The following is a 17,539-nucleotide window of genomic DNA, read 5'->3' as shown; positions in this document are numbered from 1 at the left end:
TAATTACTCCATACTTCAAGGATATCTTTTTCTCCAGTTTTCATGTCACCTTTATCATCTCTAACTCCTTTTACAGCACTCTTTCCTCAATTCCTAAGCTTCTTCAACAACCTCCAGAATATTTTGCCACCTTCTTGATATTCATTTTCTATGTTCTTGCCAAAGTCCTCCCATGACTTTTGTTTAGCTAGTTTTACACAGTGTTTAGCATTCTTGCATTTGTCTTTATATTCTCTAAGAGCACAAGCTGACTTATTTGACAGGAACTTTTGATATGCTTTCTTCTTTTCCTTCACTGTCTCTTTAACTTCCTGTGTCCACCAGGGAGTTCTGATTTTTTTTATCCTTGCAGACAACCTCACCACATGCCTCTCTGGCAGAATCAATCAATGTTTTCTTCAGAGTTTGCCACTGAATCTCCAAGGTTTGATTCCTGTTCTCAAACTCTTTCATTTTTTCTTCAATAATCTTTGTGTATTTTAGTCTACAGTTCACATCTGAGAGCTGCTCAACTTTTATTCACTTTAAAACTTTCTTACGTTATTCTTTTCAATATGAAATTCAATTTTATCCTGCTCAAGACTAAATAGTGATCACTTCCAATTTCAAATCCTCTGTACACTCTAGTGTCCTGCACCAGGGAGAAAACATCACTATCAACAATAACATAGTCAATGTGACTTTTCTTATTCCTAGCCTCTTCTCTCCATGTGAATTTGTGCACATTTTTATGTTGGAACATGGTGTTATAATAACCAGTCCATGTCCTGAGCAGAAATCCAACAGATATTTGCCATTGTTATTAGCTTTGCTCTTTTCTCCAAATTTTCTCAAAATATTTTTGTATGTCTCACAATCATTTCCTACTCTGCTATTTAGATCCCCAACAAGGACCAACTTTTCCTTTTTCATTGTGTCAGTTGCTTTTTCTAAAGTGTCAAAAAATTCCTCCACTTCTACCTTCGTAGAACCTTCTGTGGGACCATAGGCACAAATAAGTCTCATTGTCCAGTTCCCCATTCTCATATTTGCCCACATTACTCTACTTGAGACTGACTACCATTCAAGAAGATTAGCCTCGTATTTTGTATTGAATACTATGGCTACTCCTTCTTTTCCTTGATGGTCATTGCCTGAATATAACATTTTGTATTTATTGCTCAGAAAGATCTCACCAGTTTTGGTCTTGTTTGTTTCAGTCACCCCTATTATGTCGATCTGGTACTTATCTAATTCCTCAGCTAGCTCCATTTCTTTGCCATTCGGGCTTCTTACGTTGATAGTACCGATCTTTAACTCTGGTGATGTTGAGTTGGGGTTTGTTTTCAGATTTGTTCCAGTAGCTGACTTTTCGCTGTTCGCCCTGGTTCCCTGATGAAAACAACAGGGGCCTTGTTTAACCGGGTGACACCCCAGCCGGCAAGAAATTTTGTCATGTTGTACCATCATTTTTTATTTTGGTTTAACCAATAAGAATACAAGTTGGTCGGCTAAATCCCAAATTGCCAGCCCATCTTCGTTCGTTCAGTATCCAAGTAGATACCCAACAGGGTGCACCACGAGAAGGTGAGGATTGGACATTAGGTCAGAAGCCCTGGTCGGTTCTCCGCATTCCTTTTAAAGGCTATGTGGAGGTCTCCTCTCAAGTTACACAGCTTTGACCCTTAAGCACCCTGTGATGTTACTCTTAGGCATTAAAGTATTTACTACATACACAGTACATGTAGTGGAAAGTCAAAATATACTATAATACATGAAACGACTGCAATACATATTGCAGTATTTATTTAGTACCTTAGGTGAGTGTGGAGGCTGATTGATCAGCAAACATGAATAGGTTCAAATCATGTTTGCTGATCAATCTGGCATGACCTCCAAGTGTGGACCTCCCGTGATGAGTCCTTTGACTCTATAGAGGGTTAGATATTAATAATAATAATAATAAAATCTACACATACACACACAAAAGAAAAATACATTCCCAGCTAGGTTGGCCGAGTGGTTAGCGTACCTGCTCTTCAACTAACAGGTTGCAATTTGAATCTTGTCGTGGGCATGGATGTTCGTAATTGTCTTTAGATGGGGGATGAATTTCATCATCCAGTATGAAACCACCTCCCTGCTTATTGGAGGCCAGAGGTGGATTGAAAAAGTTCCATGTTTGGTCTCTAGAGCAGGGTTTCCAGACTGTAAAAATAAATACCAAAAAATTACAACAAAATATATAAAATTGATAAAAATGGCAAAAAAAAAAAAAAAATTCTTAGTCCACCTATGGTACACGACATACTATAAGTTTATAATAACCTTTTGTGGATGGGAACCACACACAAAAAAAAAATAATAAAAATATGACACATCCCAAATTTTGTTCTAGATTTATATGTTTGGATCTTCATGGAGAAAAAAACTGTAAAAAATTCATTCTGATAGGAAAATACAGAACCAGAAAGATATTTTCATAACAGACTGTTAACATATAGATATTTATGGTTTGGATATTGGAGTATAGATTAAATTGTTTATAGAATACACTGAAACTATGTGATATAAAAAATGGTTATCTTACCAGACCTCCATAGACTCAAAAGACTCATTGAGGGAGAATACACAACATCACATAACACTCATCAAATTGTGCTTTAAATTCATTCAATGTGTCTGCATCATCACACTGTTTTGCAATGCCTTCCACATCTTCAATCATATTAGTAGGGATGTGAGGCCTAGATTTTTTGCTTTGAACATTGTAAATGAATGGGTTGCAAGAGTCAGTTGTGAATGCTTTGTCTGTTAATGGGTTCAAGGAGAGATATGATAGATTGTGTGGATAGTTTGGGTCACCTGTGATCAGTCTTCACTCTATGAAGATGTCCATACAACAACAACAACAATAATAATAATAATATTATCCCTATGCAAAGAAGCTGTTCCTCACTTCCTTGCTCACACTTTCCTTATACAGTTTCCAGGGATGGCTTCTTGTTTTACCTCTTCTACCATTTTATGAAAATTTCTTCCACATTAACCAGGTAACAAACCCTTACCAACTTATATCTCAATCACATCTCCTGTCCTCCTTCTATTTACAAGGCTTTGCAAATTACATTCCTTTAATTTGTCTTCATACTCCATGTTGCAAAGAGTAACTACTACCTCAGTCAATTTTCTCTAGAACCTTTCTAATATATCCTCATTACCATAAACTCGGTTGAACAGCGGGAAGGAGTGATGACAAGAGGCCATCCCTGGAAGTTACGAAAGGAAACTGTGAGCAAGAGGGTGAGGAGTGGTTTCTTTGCATGGAGGGTGGTTGAACCGTGGAATGCATTGCCTGATGGAGTGGTGAGAGCGAGAATGGTCAATGAGTTTAAGGAGTGGTATGATAGACTTTGTGTTTCTTAGGGGGGACCTCCCCTTGATGAGTCTTGACAACTTTATGTTCTTAGGAAGGACCTCCCACGATGAGTCTTTTGACTCCATGGAGGCCTGAATAATAATAATAATAATAATATAAAATCATATGACCATATCCATATGAGGCCTGATCAAGGCCATACAGGACTTGCTGATACCTATTTGAGAGCCAGTCACCTATCTAATTTATTAATCTATCCAATCCCACCTGTTCCAATTTAGTTACCAACTTGTTGTGTGGCAACCTATCAAAAGCCTTTGCAAAATCAAAGTATATCACTGTTTATGCACCTCCTTTGTCCAATGCATTCATCACCTTGTTATAGTACATAAGCAAATTAGTAAAAATGAACTCCCTTTAACAAAGCCATGCAGACAAGCATGGCTGCTGTTAACAACTCACTTCTGTATCTTAACTCTCACCAGCCTCTTTAACACTTTAACTACAACATAAGATATAAAGATTGGGCTACAATTTGTAGCCTCAGTCATATCACCATCTTTGTGAAGTGGAACAATATAAGCCATCTTATTCTGTGCAGTTATGAGGGCACCAGGTTGTAAACTATTAAACTATTAGGAACCTAAAAAATTATGACATATGGTTGCTAATAACTATTTTACAAATTCTGGCTTTATATATGTCCAGAACCTGGGGAAATGTTAACAGCAACCATAATTTCATAATTTATTTTTTTAGGATCCAAACAGTTTACAAACTGGCACCTTTGTGACTGCACATAAGATAGCCATTGTTTATATCATGTAATTTCAATGTGTTATTGTTTGAATTTACCATTGTTTATTCTCTAATGATGCAGGGTTCCGATTTACAAATCAAAATATCTGTATGTCAATAGTTTAATCTTTATCTTTAAGTGGTTACATGTATTTTAATATCTGGATAATATACATTATTATTTTAATTAGTCATCCAATGTACATGAATATTTTTCACAATCTCTTCAAAATAATTCATTTGCAGTTATGGTGTGGGCCACTGGTTACACCATGTTAATATAAAGAGAATACATGTCAAGTATTGTAATTTTTTCTGAAGTAAAAAGTTTGTCATCAGAATTATGTAGATTAGCTTCAAAACCAAGATGGTAACCTAATGAAATTAATTTTCACCAATCAGTTTTTGACAATACTGAATTATTTAGCCAAACATTTAAGAGAAGACAAAAAAAATCAATACATAGCAAATGAAAGTTTGTGCAAAAAAAAAAAAAAAAAAGTTTCTAATGGCAAAAATCATCTAGAAGAAAATAATTAGGCTTGGAAACTACTGCAATTTCAGTGTGCATTAATAATTAAATAATACATTCATGCATTATTATTATTATTAACATCTGACCTCCATGGAGTCAGAGACTCCTCATGGGAGGTACACACTATCACACACACAATGTTCATCCAACCACACCTTAAAATGATTCGATGTGTCTACATTCACAACACACTCAGGCAATGCATTCCACTTATGAAACAGTCTCCATGCAAAGAACCTTCTCCTCACTCCTCTGTTCACACCCACCTTATACAGTTTACAGCAATGGCCTCTTGTTCTATGTCTCCTCTCCCATTCTATGAAAAATCTCTTCCATGTCAACCAGATAACAACCCCTGACTAACTTATATGTCTCAATCATATACAATTTAGAAACACATATTGCATTTATTGACTTTCAAAAAGAATTTGAAAAAGTTAAAAGAAACATATTATTTAACATATTAAAAGAAAGACAAATACCAATTAATATCCTAAAAGCTATCACAAGTATATATGAAATTAATCAAATACAAATAAGATTAAATCACGAGCTATCACATACGAGAGAGATAAACCGAGGCGTCCGACAGGGACTCTCAGCAACTCTTTTTAATATCTATTTAAATGAAATAATAATAAAATGGAATAAAAATTTACATCAAGGAATTAAACTTTCTCCTACAGTAAACTTAAACACTCTCCTCTTTGCCGATGACAAAATAATAATTACAAATTCTGAAGATAACTTACAGAAAGCTATTTTAGATCTAAATGAGATATCCAAAGATTATGGTATGATAATATCAACAGAAAAATCAAAAACTATGACATATAAAGGACAAGATCCAGCAAGAACTAAAATAGTAATAGATAACAAGATCTCAGAACAGATGAATTCATTTAACTACCTAGGATGTATGATCACATATGAAAATGAAAACGATAAAAATGCAAAAATTACAAAATATTTAAAAATAACAGGTTAATTTGGGGTGCTTAAGGGTCAAAGCTGTATAACTGAGAGGAAACCTCCACATAGCCTTTAAAGGAATGCGGAGAACCGACCAGGGCTTTTGACCTAATGTCTAATCCTCACCTTCTCGTGGTGCACTCTGTTGGGTATCTACCTGGATACTGAACGAACGAGAATGGGCTGGCAATTTGGGATTTAGCCGACCAAATTGTATTCTTATTGGTTAAACCAAAATAAAAAATGATGGTACAACATTACAAAATTTCATGCTGGCTGGGGCATCGCCCGGTTAAACAAGGCCCCCGTTGTTTTCACCAGGGAACCAGGGCAAACAGCGAAAAGTCAGCTACTGGAACAAATCTGAAAACACACCCCAACTCAACATCACCAGAGTTAAAGATCGGTACTATGAATATAAGAAGCCTGAATGACAAAGAAATGCAGCTAGCTGAGGAATTAGTTAAGTACCAGATCGACATAATAGGGATGACTGAAACAAAAAAGACAAAAACTGGTAAGATCTTTCTGAGCAATAAATACAAAATGTTATATTCAAGAAATGACAATCAAGGAAAAGAAGGAGTAGCCATAGTATTCAACACAAAATATGAGGCTCATTTTCTTGAATGGCAGGAGTCTCAAGTAGAGTGATGTGGACAAATATGAGAATGCTGAACTGGACAATGAGACTTATTTGTGCCTATGGTCCCACAGAAAGTTCTACTAAGGTAGAAGTGGAGGAATTTTTTGAGGTTCTAGAGAAAGCTACTGTCACAATGAAAAAGGAAAAGTTGGTCCTTGTTGGGGATCTAAATAGCAGAGTAGGAAGTGATTGTCAGACATACAAAAATATTTTGGGAAAATTTGGAGAAAAGCGCAAACCTAATAATAATGGCATATATCAGATTTCTGCTCAGAACATGGACTGGTTATTACTAACACCATGTTCCAACATAAAAATGTGCACAAATTCACATGGCAAGGAATAAGAAATGTCTCATTGACTATGTTATTGTTGATAGTGATGTTTTCTCCCTGGTGCAGGACACCAGAGTGTACAGAGGATTTGAAATTGGAAGCGATCACTATTTAGTCTTGAGCAGGATAAAATTGCATTTCATATTGAAAAGAATAACATGTAAGAAGGTTTTAAAGCGAATAAAAGTTGAGCAGCTCTCAGATGTGAACTGTAGACTAAAATACACAAAGATTATTGAAGAAAAAATGAAAGAGTTTGAGAACAGGAATCAAACCTTGGAGATTCAGTGGCAAGCCTTGAAGAAAACCCTGATTGATTCAGCCAGAGAGGCATGTGGAGAGGTTGTCTGCAAGGATTGAAAAATCAGGACTCCATGGTGGACACAGGAAGTTAAAGAGGCAGTGAAGGAAAAGAAGAAATCATATCAAAAGTTCCTGGCAAATAAGTCAGCTTTTGCTCTTAGAGAATACAGAGACAAATGTAAGAAAGCGAAACACTGTGTAAAACTAGCTAAACAAAAGTCATGGGAGAACTTTGGCAAGAACATAAAAAATAAATATCAAGAAGGTGGTAAGATATTCTTGAGGTAATTGAAGAAGCTTAGAAATGGAGGAAAGAGTGCTTTAAAAGGAGTTAGAGATGATAAAGGTGACATGAAAAGAGGAGAAAAAGATATCCTTGAAGTATGGAGTAATTACTTCTAAAATTGCTAAATGAAACAAGCAGTGATAGCACAGTGGTAATAAACACTCAAAAGGCATACAGTCAGGAATACATATCCATTCTTGAAGTAGAAAAAGCCATCAAAGGCTTGAAATGTGGAAAGGCAGCAGGAGTAGGTGATATTCGACCAGAAATGCTGAGGTATGGTGGTATAAAAGTCATGCAGTGGCTGCACTGCATAGTTCAGAAAGCCTGGACAGAGGGATGAATTCCCGATGATTGCAGTAAAGCGCTCCTAGTACCCATATATAAAAAGGGAAAGAAAACTGAATGTGAGAATTACAGAGGTATTTCTCTGCTGAGTGTTCCTGGCAAGATATATTCAAGTATACTTGAGAAAAGGTTGAGAAGAATTGTGGAAGAAAAGCTTGGTGAAGAACAAGCTGTATTCAGGCAAAATAGAGGCTGTCGGGATCAGATCTTCACTTTACGACAAATAGCCGAGAAAGCATGGGAATATAACAAAGATCTGTATTTAAGTTTTGTCGATCTGGAAAAGGCATATGACAAGGTGCCAAGAGAGAAGCTATTCAATACGCTACAGTTATATGTCAATGGGGCATTATATCAAGCAATACTTAGTCTGTATTTGAGTTGTAAGTCAGCAGTTAGAATTGAAGGAAGTACAGGGAGATGGTTTAATGTTAAATCTGGTGTGAGACCAGGATGTACATTATCCCCTCTGTTATTCATTATCTATATGGATCACATTATGAAAGAAAGTGGTATTAAACATGATATCAGAATTGGAGATGTTAATGTCAGCTCTTTGCTTTATGCGGACGATGTTATACTTCTAAATAAATCCCCTACAAGTTTGCAACATTTCCTGACTAAATTAAATAACTGTTGTAATAGATATGGTATGAAGGTCAGCATTACAAAGACAAAGACAATGAAAATAGGTAGAATTGTGGAAAATGTCAACTGTGTTGTGAACAGGAAACCTGTGAAACAAGTAAAACATTTCAGCTACTTTGGCACGATTTTTAGTGAAGATGGTAAATTAAATATGGAAATAGACAACAGAATCAACAAAGTTGGTATAGTAGGAAGTCAATTGAATAAATTCATATGGAATAAGAGAGAAATAAATCGGAACACTAAATTAGCTGTATTCAATCCAGTTTTAACTTATAGATCTGAGAGCTGGGTCAGAAGTAAAACACTTGACCAAAGACTAGAGACCGCAGATATGAGAGTCCTGAGAAAGATTAGAGGCGTGAACAGATGGCATCAATGGCAATATCATATTAAAAACGAGGATATTAGGAAAGAACATGACGTTGTCGGCATCCAAGAATGCGTTAGCAGAGCTAATCTCAGGTGGTATGATCACTTAAACAGAATGGGTGAAGAAAGATTAGCAAAACAAGTGTTCTCTGCCAGGTTGACAGGAAAACAACCTAGAGGAAGACCAAGATATAGGTTGATTGATACGGTACAATGTGCCTTAGATGATAGAAATATAAGATCTGATAATGATAATATTGGAGTCTTGACAAGTAATAGACTGATTTGGAGGAAAATTGTAGATAGGAAGTTAGTAATGGTGTCAATTTTTCATGTAGTACTATCATATCTTGTACACCCCTTGAGGGTACATGTCAGGAATTTGATGATGACGAACAGGTTAATTAACTCTATATTTAAACCAATCCTAGTTCAAAAACAAATCAGACTAAAAGTATACAATACATTAGCCCTACCAGTCTTAATGTATGGAAGCGAAATCTGGACAATAAAACAAAAAGACAAACAAAGATTAACAAAGGAAGAAATGAAGTTTATGAGAAAAACTGCAAAGTATACTCTATTTGATCACAAAAGAAATGAAGAAATTATGAATGAACTAAACCAAGAACCAGTAATAGAAAAAATTAAAAAATATAAACATAAATGGATGGAACACGTTCAAAGAATGAAAACAGAAAGATTACCAAAACAAGCCTTAAAGTATAAGCCTTTAGGAAAAAGAAAACCAGGACACCCTCTTAAACGATTCAACGATGACTTCTAAGGCTTGGAACAGGCCATGCTAGGCCTAAATCCTTGATACGCATGATGATGATGACGATGATATACCCCCCCTCCTCCTCCTATTCACAAGGCTTTCAAATTTACATTCTCTCAATCTGTCCTCATACTCCACATTTCAAAGACCACTGACCACCTTTTTGTATCATCTCTGGATCCTTTCCAACATATCCTTGTCACCATGAAAACTTGGCAACTAAATCTGTGCACAATAATTCATACGAGGCCTGATCAAGGCTTTATACAATGCCATCATAACTTATTTATTTCTAAGTTTTAAAAGAGGTATACCGTGAGTAGACATATCGATACAAAATTAATAACGGAAAAAACTAACGTACAAAGATTATTTAATAGTATAATTTAATAGTATAATTTAAAAGTATGAGGCATCTTCAGTACATATTAAGCTCAAATTAAAAATAACTGACAATTCCAAAAAGTGCCACCTAAGTAGCTGGTGTAAGATAACTAAAAAGGTCAATACATTTCCTTAAAAAAAAAAAAAAAAAAAAAAAAAAGTTAGGAAAGATTAGCTGATTTGTAAAGTACTATCTCCCATAAAGGGGATAGACATAAGCCGTCGGATCTGTTTAAGTTAGGAGAATGAAACAGAGTTTCACATGTTTCTTTATAAAGGCGTTCCATGAGGAACCGACTTTTGTAAAGAACTCTTGTCTTTCTCCAATGAACTCTATGTCTAGTGAAGATGGCATGTTCTGCAAGTCCAGACCTTTCAGGTTTAAAGTATTCAATATAAGATTGGTGTTCTTCTAGCTGAATAGAGGCAGATCTTCCCATTTGTCCGAAATAAGATAATCCACAAGAGCATGGAATCTGGTAGACACCTGGATGATTAAGATGTGGAAGCTTGTCCTTAGGAGAAGTGAGAAAGGTGGAGATTTTTCTAAACAGTCAAAAGGCAACAAAAATATTCAGTGGTTTTAAAACTTTTGCTATAAATTCACTGATGCCTTGTACATAAGGGATGGGAATGCCCGTTATTTCTTCTGTGTTTGAAGAGGAAGACATATTAAAACTACTCAAAGTTCTTTTAATGAAGCAATTCTTATAACAATTAGATAGAAAGGAAGAAGTTATATATTGTAGTTCTTTCTGTAAAAGATCGTCTGAAGAACAAAAGGAGTGAGCCCGATTTATTTATTTCTGCTTGTCAGGATCCTCCACATCATTGCCATTATTCAATGTGACATCTTCACCAACTTGTGCAATGTGGCCCCTGAATTTCAGGTCCTTGTACACCACCACTCTCAGATCTCTCATTTCCTCTACATCCTTTAAGGTTTCCCCATCAAGTGTATACTTTGCATCCCATTGTTGCTTACCAAATTTCAAAACCTTACACTTTGCAACATTGAACTGACAGTTCAACTTACCTGCCCATTCATGCAATCTATTATTATTATTATTATTATTATTATTACGGGTATCTCCATGGAGTCAGTAGACTCATCGCGGGAGACCCAAGCTAGCAAAACAATATCTGTCATATCTCTTCTTGAATTCATTTACAGATGAAGAGCTCACAACAAAGTCAGATTCAGAATATTCAAGTTCTTCTGTAAGGACATAACATCCACTTGACTCTAGACTGCTCTCCCCAATTTTGAATCATCTGTAAACAGTTGCATATCCCTAGTTAAACCCATCCCAATATCATTAATGTACAAATTGAAAAACAATGATCCCAAAACTGACCCATGGGTCACACCACTAGTGACTTTCTTCTTCCCTATATACAACTTTCTGATACCTATCTGACAGCCAGTCACTGATCCAACTCATCTGTTTCAATTTATTTAACAGCTTGTCATGTGGCAGTCTATCAAAAACTTTTGCAAAATCCAAGTACACCACTGTATATACATTTTCTCTGTCCAAGGTATTTGTCACCTTGTTATAGTACATAGGTAAGTTAGTAAAACTTGATTTCCCTTTAACAAACCCATGCTGATAACCACAGAGAATACTGCTGTTATCAACTCATTTCTGTATCCTACTTCTCACCAAATATACAGATATTACAAATACTATACTACAGATTGTAGCCACAGCCTTATCACCACCTTTATGCAGTGGAAAAATTTTACATTCTTTCCACTCCCTTGGAAACTGTGCTATTTTAAGACTTATTAAACAGGCATGCAAATACCACTGCCAATTTCCTGGAACATTCCTTTAAGATGCATGGTGATATGTCATCAAATCCTATTGCCTTATAGACATCAAGGTTATTTATTTCTTCAAATACCTTACTCACAATTAAGCCATCCTCTCCCATGTTCTCTACACTTGAGTTCCTCATGATTCCATCCTGATCAGGATGAAACACCCTCATAAATTGATCACTGAATACCTCAACAATGTTTCCTGCAGCAGTTACCATTCCACTGTTTTCATCATCTTACTATAATCATTCTTCCATCTACTTGACATACCTAAAAAACTCTAGGGTTTTTCTTTGCATGATTTGCCAACTTTTACTCATATTGCACTTTTGTTTTCTTTACTAACTGAGTCACACTTCTGGATTGTTCTTTATACTTCATATAACTGATGATTACCATTATTCATTTTGTACTGCCTCCAAAGTTTCTTCTTCCAGATTTCATGCTTAAACCTCTCATTCATCCATTTTACACCTACTTTATTCAGCCTTATGGCCTTCAGAACACATTCATACATTGATGCTATTATGTATTTCTTTGTTAGTTCCAAAACAGTATTGATCTCCTCCCTTCCTGCTCTACTCCTTATTCCACGCTATAGGTTCAAGATGTCTCCTAAGCTTGTCATAATCACCAGCCTTGCACTTCCACATATATCCTTTCATCACAGAAGTCTGCATATGGTTAGAGCCACAACCCAGGTGATCACTTCATGATCACTCTCACCAACTGGAGGAAAGTGTGAAATCCCATTTACAATTACATCCTCTGATGAAATAATCAGATCTAAAACTCTCAATCCTCGTGTGTCCTACTTTACATGCTGCCTGAGATAGTTATCTCTCAAGAACTTGAGAAATTAATTTTCCTTATTCCCAAATGCTATCGCTTCATTCTAATCTATACTGCCATAATTAAAATTGCCCATAATAATTATGGGCATTTTTTTAAATTCTTTTGTTTACTAATCCAAGTTGTTTATACATTTGTATATCACCACCCTTCACATTCACTGGCCTATAGCAACATCCAACTAAATATGTCAACCTCCACTTTACACCACACTGCCTCATAACCATTGCCACTATTTCCTTCTTTCGTGTCTACCTTATGTGGACATAATCCTCATGCTATCATAATCAGCACCTCCCTCCTCCTGCTCCCTTCTTGTCCTTTCTATCTTCGCAAAAAATTACTGTATCCTTCCATTTCTATTCCGGTTAGGATAACATCTTCATTCAACCCATGTTTCAATTATTCCAATAATTTTGAGGTGAATAAAGCCTGTGGCATACTAATAGTCAGCTATCTTCTCCTGGATTCAGTTTCTCACGTATACTACTTTTTTTTATTATCTATCCATTATTTATTATTAGCCACTCTCTCATCCATATCATCAGCTTCATATCTAATGCCATATGCTCCAAAATGCTCAAGAGTTCGCAGTTTGAACCTTTGAAAAGTCCAGCAGTATCATTGAGTAGCCATTTCATTTATCCAACTCAATTGTTCACTTTATTATAAAAAAGTACCAAATTCTATTTCTGAAAAATTTTGGAAAAGTATATAGTTTAAAAAAAAAAAAAAGAAAAAAAAAGTGAGTGAGCCTGTGTAGCTCAGTGGAAGTGGCATTTGGAACATTAGAGGAACATTTTCTAAGCCTTTTTTTGACCAGTTCCTGAGTTAGTCAATCTTTGGCATGGGCAAGTGGGTTTTTCCTCCTGAAAACTAGGGCTTTTCGTCCTGTAAACTCAAGAAAATCGACTGTCAAACCCACAATATTTTTACACATTAGAAATATTGTGTTAAGGTTAGGGAACATGAGATGGTGGCACTTGTTAGCCACTGCGTGTCGATTAAATTAGTAATAGCTTTGGACCAGCTATCTCTGACTGGCTACCAGTGGAGACTGGACTGCCCACTCAGTTTCCAAATATTAGATAGGGCTAAAATGGCCTCGCCTACTCCCTATACATGAATAAAAGGTGTTAGGTGATTTTTTTTTTATTAAGTGACATTCTGCAAGTATTTATCAACCTTCTGGCCTGTGCCTTGTACTGCTCATGAGTATGTGATTGATTTCTCTTTATAAACCATCCACAAATTTTTCTTTTTGTGTAACTCTTACTTAATGATGCTGTTCATCCATCTAACTCCAACTTGGTTTATCCTCCTAGCTGACTTCATGCTGACTTCTGAGTTTGTCATAATCTCTCTCTTTGCAATTCCACATTTATCGCCTCTTAACTGAAAATTCCATTTGGAAATCTCTCAGGCCAAGACTGCACGATCACTTTCCAGTCAAACTAAAAGCTGCTTCCTTGGTTACTACCACTTTCTTCAATGTCATCACCAGATTTAGAATTCTTTCACATAAAGTCCTTGGTCAAGTAATAAGAACTTATTTCTTAGCAGCTATATAAATTCCATTTTCTTTCTTGCTATGACTGTTTCTTCTTACAAATTAAAGTCTCCATAGATGAGCCCATTATAATTACTTGTCCTTCAGTTACTGTTCTAATTTGCCAATACATGTCATCCACATTCTCCCTTGTAACCGCCTAGCCTATACCAAAACAAACTATACATTTCATCCTGTTGGCTTTTATCTCACACCAGATAGCCTCAAATGCAGTGCACACAGCATCCTCTTGATGTACTCCTATTCTTTTTGGATTCAGTTATTCTATCATTAGCAATCTCATTCTGTTCCTTGTATCTCCTCTGAAAATAACATACCCCTTGCATTCTATTCCTATATCATCCGCTGTCTGCCAAGTCTCACTAATACTTATAACTAAAGGCAAAAATCCTATCTCCTTATTCAAAATGTTTCTGGCATTAGAAGACAAACTGAATATCTCCTTCATCCTGCAACCTCCTTTACACTTTGTGTTGTCTAATCTACTCAATTTCAGAACCAGAAGAACTACTTAAACATCATATGTTCACACTTCCACTTACTTGCCTGAACGATGTTTGCACACAGCAGCTTGGTCTCCATTCCCCCCCCACACACACACACACAATAAAATATTGCATATATGTGAAATAATTTCATATACACATGGCCTTGAAATTAATGATAATAATCATTACAATCACTGTGTCATCTAAAGATGAGGATACTTCCCCCCCTCCCTCCAAAAAAAAAGCTTTGCATATTATACAAAAAAAAGTTACATATTCCGATCATTATAAGCATCTCACAGCCACCATCATATAAATAAGACTATTAATGAATGCATTTTCTAGTCATATACCAGCTGGTCACATCAGTTTTTCACTTGTAAATTTGGTAGAGTCTAATAAAGACTGGAGGAGTTGTAATAGGGTAGGGAGAAGAGAGAAAGAAGTCAATTCCTAGACCTTCAACCTCAGACTCCTGTCTCTCTCTCTCTCTCTCTCACACACACACACACACACACACACACACACACACACACACACAAACAAACTGCAAATAATCAAAGCAGCCTGTGAAATCTACAAAATTCTATCACTCTTCTTGTTTGCATTAATTACCAACAACTAGAAATTTCCCTTCAAAAATTATCAATTAAATGAACATATAAAGAACTGAACCATTTTAATTCTTTAGGTTGAATATATCAAAAGTTTCATTATATTTTCCAGATGATATAAAAAAAAAATGATTTACTTTAATGCTACCTTTGCCACAACGCAGAAAAAAAGGAACTCCTTCCCATCTTTCATTGTTGATAAAACAAACTGCTATAGCATAAGTTGGTGTGTAGGAGTTTCTTGGAACAGAAGGATCATCAAGATATCCTTGAGTAGATTCTCCTTGTCCTTTTTTATTGCCAATATACTGTCCCAAAACAATATCTTCAAATCTCATTTCTGGCATGTATCGCAAAACTTTAACCTGGCAAGCAAAAACACAGCATGTTAAATAAGCATAGTTTATTAATAAAAGTTTAAAAAAAAAAGTTGATAATAATACCAGATGTGACTAGTTCCAAATTCAGATCTAAAATTTGCTACATATAACAAAAATACTTCTATGCTCTGATGAATAACAAAAATAATCTAACTGGAATGAAGATCTTCATTCCCTTCCACATATAAACTCCAACTACTATACAAATCTTTCTTCTAAAACAAGCATGAAAAGGTAATCCAAGATAAAAACCCAGCATATTACAAGTGGCTTGAGAGACCAAACTGCAACATCACACTCAGAAGATGCAAACACTATCTCAATAAATCCAAATCTGATTGTGAAATGGTCAAGTACAGCAAATCACCTCTCTGTTCAAATAGCAATCTAGCTTTCTAGTCTCTTTCCAAAGTTTTAGGCTGAAATTTCTGCACTTCTGTGTTCACATCTCTCACTTATTCTAATGCCACTAATGCAGCATAACCTAAAGAAAAATCTCTGGACATCATTCTTCTCCTCCAACTCCTGCATCAATGGCCATGGCAAATTATTTCCCACAATAGTAAGAACCACCCACTCTATGCCTCCTCCTGTTGTGCTGTTGATAAAAAGAAATAAGAAGAATCCTGAATAACTTAGACATGAACAAGTAACATGATCCTGATAGCATCCATCCTGTTGTGCTAACCAGAACACCTAATTTACTTTGCCCTTTCAATTTTTGCTACTCGAGTGGCATCAATCCTACAGCATGGAAAGAAGCTTATATTCAGCTCATCTCCCCCCCCACACACACACACAAAAAAAGTTGCTTTCACTTCTGTTTCTTTCAAAAGTCATGGAGAAAGTCATCCAGAGTCAACTTTGTCACCACCTGGAGCCATAAATTAACAGCCCACAGCTAATCATCACTGCCCATCTTTGGACATAAGCCATGAAAGAGTTTGAAAAAACACACGACTATCACATGATTGAATAATAATCCCTTTCTCTCTTTCTGTCATATTCACACAGTTAACATTCTAATTAAATCCCCTCTCTTTAAGTTAGACTCCAATCAGCTTCAAAGACATTCAGTTTCTATCTTATCTCTTCTATAGGTACATTCACAGACAATGTTCTGAATAACTGGCCACAATCATTCTCCCTTTTCTTTGAAAGCTGTAAAGAATATGAGCAGATGCTGGTCAGTGTCCATTTATTCTCCAATTTCGAACCTACCACACCAACTTTTCTTCTTCTTTTTCTCCTTTTTCATTCCTTTTATTATGAATAGTGGTCTTGAAATAAATATATATACACAGAACACACATACACACACACACACCAAATATATTGTTAATGTTTAGCTGTAATATGAAGAGAGTTCTATTACAGTAACAAAGTGTACTGAATTAAAAATATCAGCAAGATCCATGTCCTACCTGTGTCATTTAAAACAGTTCCCACATTTCTGTTTCCCCCAAAGACTACAACCTTCAGGTGTTTGAGAAATGCACTGATATATTCTTTATTTCTTCTTAATTTCTTACCTTAATTCCTAATACAGTGTTTCCCAACCTTTTTGAAGTCGTGGACCCCCTATAACGAATGCTAATATGTCACAGACCCCTTGTAGCGAATGTTAATTCACCGCAGCCCCCATAAAATTCAAAATGGAAATTTTTTATATTTTACATATCATAAAGGTGAAGTAATAAATTACAATTTTACAACACTAAATGTGTCATTTATGACAATGCAATACTGTTATAAATGGAGATATTTGGAAGAATATGAACATATCAATTAGGCCAGGCATGAACAACAGGTGTGAGCAACATGATAAGATAAAGTTTAATGGAAATAAACTATCCCGCGGACTCCCTTTGAATTATTCGCGGACTCCTGGGGGTCCGTGGACCACAGGTTGGGAAACACTGTCCTAATATGCTATAGATTTTGCAACTTTTTTTGTGTGTGGCTTTGATGTAAAAAAAGACATAATTATCGAACATAGTGTTATGTTAAGGGCTAATTATAATATAGAGTTCTATTATGG

At 35.7% G+C, this 17,539-nt stretch overlaps 1 protein-coding gene across 1 annotated transcript in view; it reads right to left on the bottom strand.

Moving 5' to 3' along the window:
- LOC150100651 (glucose-6-phosphate 1-dehydrogenase-like) overlaps positions 1 to 17,539 on the bottom strand; it is a 221,548-nt gene that overhangs the window by 48,115 nt on the left and 155,894 nt on the right. The window contains exon 8 of the mRNA XM_090401922.1: positions 15,267 to 15,483. Within this exon, the coding sequence (XP_090258048.1) occupies positions 15,267 to 15,483 (217 nt within the window). The remainder of the gene's footprint in view (positions 1 to 15,266; positions 15,484 to 17,539) is intronic.

The sequence above is a fragment of the Typopeltis vanoorti genome, chromosome 12, assembly GCF_054136105.1.
Source record: "Typopeltis vanoorti isolate ZY-2024b chromosome 12, IOZ_Tvanoo_1.0, whole genome shotgun sequence".
Lineage (NCBI taxonomy): Eukaryota > Metazoa > Arthropoda > Arachnida > Uropygi > Thelyphonidae > Typopeltis > Typopeltis vanoorti.
Note: the sequence above shows the minus strand (reverse complement) of the source record. Positions and strands in the feature narration are given on the sequence as shown.